The sequence below is a fragment of the Lottia gigantea genome (genome assembly GCF_000327385.1).
Source record: "Lottia gigantea unplaced genomic scaffold LOTGIsca_167, whole genome shotgun sequence".
Classification (NCBI taxonomy): Eukaryota; Metazoa; Mollusca; class Gastropoda; family Lottiidae; genus Lottia; species Lottia gigantea.
The window spans coordinates 51868-56724 of record NW_008708079.1 but is presented as its reverse complement, the minus strand read 5'-3'; the positions used below and the strand labels follow the sequence as shown (position 1 = coordinate 56724).

Sequence of the window (4857 nt, the reverse complement as noted above, 5' to 3'; positions counted from 1 at the left end):
CTATTCGCTTGTAAAATTTAAAATTCAAAAATCATTTTTACAATATGTTACAAATGGTCATTCATGGGGAAAGTGCGAAACAAAGTCCCAAAAAAGACCTAAACACCCTACATTCCATAAATTCCTACACCAAAAAAAACCTATTCACCCTACATTTTATTTTCTAAAATTAACTCAAATTGCAAAAACAGACCACAATTTTTACTCAAATTTTAAACCTTAAAAATGGCAAATAAAATACTAGATCCAATCTTTAAATTATACGATCCGATTCGTTACTCATTTAACAAGTAAAAAGAGGATTATATTATCATCTCACCCACTGTTGGTTCTAAATCCCAATTGAATGATGGTGGTAGAAATACCTTCGAAATAAATTCATAATCGAATTGGTTACTTCTTTCCGATGCTTATTTCAGATGTGATTTCAAAATAAAAGATGGAACTCCCAATGAAAATCGTGTACCACAAACTAATACAACGTTAGAAAACAATTTCTTTCCATCTTTATTTAGCGAGATGGTTTGGAAAGCTGGTTCAAATCCTATAGAAACCATTAAACACCCTGAGGAATTTGATACAATGTTGAAAACAGTTCTATATCCCAAAAATTACAATTCAGTCTCAGGCTGGATACCCGATGTTGGCGATGGAAGTGTTTTAAAAGAACCGGTAAGAAATGTTGCAAATGATGCCGATCTTTAACGTGCACAGCCTGTAGCACACGAGGCATCGGTTTATTGTCCTATCCGAACGACTAGACGCTTTTTCCATGTCAGCCCCTCTTACCTGCATCACTGACAGGGGGAAACCGGGTTGAAAAATCTGAAGGTATTATCTCGACCTATGCCGGGATTGAACCCTGGACCTTCAGGTTAGCGAGCAAGTGTCTAACTCACTGAGCCACCGCGGCTCCCGACTTTAACTGGAGAATCCACTGTTGACATTATGGTGATTAGTCCAATCCTGCAATATGATGTTTGATAGTACATTTTGGTGTTTAGTGGAACCGTAATATTGGTAACCCGGAAGTGACCTGATCTGGATGGAGAGAACAAGAAGTGAATAAGTAACTAGGTACGCTTGAGACACTGTTTATATGTGAGTGGAAATGGGAAGTCATGTTGACTGGTGTTTTATATATTTGATGTAGTGAATTAAATTGAAATTTACATCCACTACTTGGCCAATCACCAACACTATTAAACCAGCAAGATATTTAATGGTTGGTTTCAAGAACTTACCAGACTTACAGACGAATAACAATAATATCTTTAGAATAGCAATGAACCAAACTCAAGTCCCTTTAATCCATAAAGTTCAAGTAAGGTTAAACAACGATAATTATCCTAACCAACCTTTAACAATTAATCCAACCATGAAGGATTATAATGAATTGTATAGAAACTATAAAAATATGTGTGAATTATTTGGAAATCCACCTCAGTTTGAATATGCAGATTTTGCAATTAATCACCCAATCTTCTGTTTTGATCTATCAGGTCACCAAGAAGATCTTTTCAATACAGGAGTGAATATAAATATATCGAAAAAACACAAGGAGATGTAACCAGGTATTGTTTATTATTGGAAGAAGCAAAACATTTAATTAAAATAGCAGATAGAAGAATGATAAGAATTGAGTAAAAAATACACCCTTAAAAATGAAACCAGAAATTTTAGTTTCCCCAAATGTAATAACTGTCAATGGTAAAAAAATCAGCATATCTAAAAAACTTATTGATAAATACAAATATTGTAAAGTCAGAGACGAAATAGATTTAGAAAGAACTGACGCGAATGTGTGGATTTTTTCCTCTTCTACCTTTGATATTTGCTGGTATTACCGCGGCGAGTGTAGCAATGGTGGGATATCTGACGCAGTAGGCGTTGCCAACAATGATAAAGCAGCTGCAGTAAAAGCTGCCAATGAAAAGAAAGCAGCTGCAGTAAAAGCTGCCGACGAACGTAGACACAATTTAACAATGGAAAAGTTGGCAGCAGAGGGTAAAAAACCTAATATGGAAAAGAAAGGTTCAGGAGTGGCAGATATATTAGGAACAGTTAAAGAATTTGGAAAACGATTTGGGGAAGAAACCAAGAAAACTGTTAAACAAGGATTAAACAGTATCATAGACAAAATCGACACAGCAGAAATGAAAGTCAAACATAAGGGTAATGGAATATTTTTTAAAAACATACGCAATGGAGAAGGATTATTTCTTTCAAAGTATAAAGGAGATGGAGTAATTTTGAACAAACATATAGAATAAAAAATGGGAAAGAAATTCAAACATTCAGAAATATTTCCTAGTAACCCAATGCTCATGTGTATATGCAGTAATTCCGGTTCTGGGAAAACTCATCTCACTTTTAACATGTTGACAACACCAAACCTTTTAGATTTCGATTCTCTGCTACACAACAAAAGCAGAGCAATCGTAATATCAATTCCTCAAAGCTTTAGAATATTTACCAAAGAAAGATGTTCAAGATCTATTTCAATATTATGAAGAAAACGAAGAAGTGGAAATAAAAGATACCATAGATAACTTCATAAAAGCAAAGAATCCATCTTCCAATCCAACGGATATAAAAGTTTTTCTTACTAAATGTTAATTATTTAGACGTAGCGCAACAAACTCAAACTGTTCAACAAGAATTCTTCACGAAAGGAAGACATCACAACTGTCACTGCATATACCAATCCCAATATTTTACGGGATGGAAAAAATGCAAATTGTTTTTTATTATTCGAATTAAATGACAAAGATTTATCTCAAATCATTCTGTCGATAAATCAGGGAATGGATAGAGATACATTTAAAAAGGTTTGTAAAACACAATGGAGAAACCCAGATGATCATGGATATTTATTTGTTAATACTAGAAAACCTGCAGGTGAAAGAGTTATAATTGGCATATGTTAATTTTATTTTTTAAAAATGGATAATTGGAATAGTATTTTAAAAAGAAATACAGAATATATCAAAGCAAAGAATAAAATAAAGACCCAAGTTGAAAAGAACAGATTACAACAACTCGGATTAACAGAAAATCTACAAACTTTATTTCAACCAATATTAAAATCTCAAGAGGATATTAAAAAGAAATTAGACACCCCTCATATAGAAACCACGCCTCATCACCCCAAACTGATTGAATATCGTGGTTTTATAATTAGCACATTAGAATGATATAAAACATTATTTTTCAACCCTGACCCAGATTTACGAAAGAGCATTTCACCAATCATTGATGAAGCGGGGTTATTGTTTAATGGTTTTAGAATAAGATTTAGTTCAAATTCACCACAATTCAAAAGACTTTATATTTACATCAACAAAAGGATTAATAAATTTAATGAATGGTGAGGATATTATTCCCATTGCCGATTATAAGGATTTAGTAGCATACTTAAAATTTCTAAATGCAAAAAAAAAGTCAGGACCCGAGACAAATAGATCGAAAGAACTATATATAAGAGCAATTGAACATGATGATGAGTACGAAGTTGACGAAGTAGATGATTATGCTGAAGACAATCCAATCATACAAGAAATAGACGATTTCGAAAATATGGTATCTGGACAAGGTATAACGTTTTTATCCGACAACAACGAGGAACTACTTAATAGATTACAAATAATATTAGCGGCAATGAAGGAAGGACATCGATCACACAGACAATATAATGAAGTAAATACGTTTACTACCAGGAAGCTACGAATACGTAGCCATTAACCTTTCTGAATATGGAAGAAGTATAAATGGTAGAAACAATATTGAATTCGAAGGTAATTCGAATCTGAACAAAATAAAATTGATATTGAGAAATAAGAGTCAACTTGATTTCAATGTAGAAAATTCATTAAATGCGTTACTAGGCTTTGATAAAAAAATATACACCCAATCCACTTTAGCACCACACAAAGCTAATATCGAGAATGATATCGATGTCATTAATATTCACTGCAATTTGATAAACAATGGATTTTTCAACAAATATAAACGTCAGATTATCTACAGCATTCCAACATTCACTGTTCCTATTGGATATAGAATTATAGAGAAACCATTTCAAACAACGTATTTACCACTTAATTCCTTTATAATTAAAGATATAAATCTGGAAATCAAAGATGGTAAAAATAGGTTTATAGATTTTGGTAACGAAATTGTTATTCAACTTCATTTAAAACAAAAAAATTAACACTCTTCATTCTCTTCTTGAATAGTAAGGTAATCGAAATCAAATTCGTAGTTGTCATCCATGCTCAATTCTTTTCCGTTGTTGTAAGGATACATAATTCCTTCATCGTCCGGTGCTTTTCTCTTAACGAGATTCAGATAACTTCTTTTGTTTATCATCATCCTTTGGACTAACTATTCCATTCGTGAAACTGTTTTCCCATCTTTTGTTAAATTCGTCATGTCACAACATGTCCGCTTGCTAACTGAATGTAATCTTCGACACCTATCTTATCATTAGAGTAACCCTTAAACGTTTTCTTTTCTTTTAATATACTGTCGGAAGTTAGAATGATATCGTATTTAACTTTTGGCGCTAAATATAAACCATATAATTCCACCATCACCATAATCATTCTTTCCTATACAGTAATCATTTTCGGACACCAACCCAGCTTCATTTAATTTATCCCGATTGCTAGACGAAATGTATAAACTATCAGTATCTGTATAGTATATTTCCTGCTATAAAATCCATCTATTACGTGAATAAAATTATTCCTTATTTTTTTACTGTGAGATAATACGAATGATCCCAAATGACTAGGTGTTAGTTGTGTAGATTTAGGAGGTATACAGTCAAATTCTTTTTCTTCTTCATTTATC

General features: G+C 32.6%; 1 protein-coding gene across 1 annotated transcript; it reads left to right on the top strand.

Annotated features, from left to right (window-relative positions):
* Nucleotides 1–1664: 1664 nt before the first annotated feature.
* LOTGIDRAFT_173640 (hypothetical protein) lies at nt 1665–2273 on the top strand (the record flags this gene model as incomplete). The annotated part of the gene is made up of 1 exon (XM_009051414.1): nt 1665–2273. The coding sequence occupies one exon, from the start codon at nt 1665–1667 to the stop codon at nt 2271–2273; it is 609 nt and encodes a 202-aa protein (XP_009049662.1).
* Nucleotides 2274–4857: the final 2584 nt, after the last annotated feature.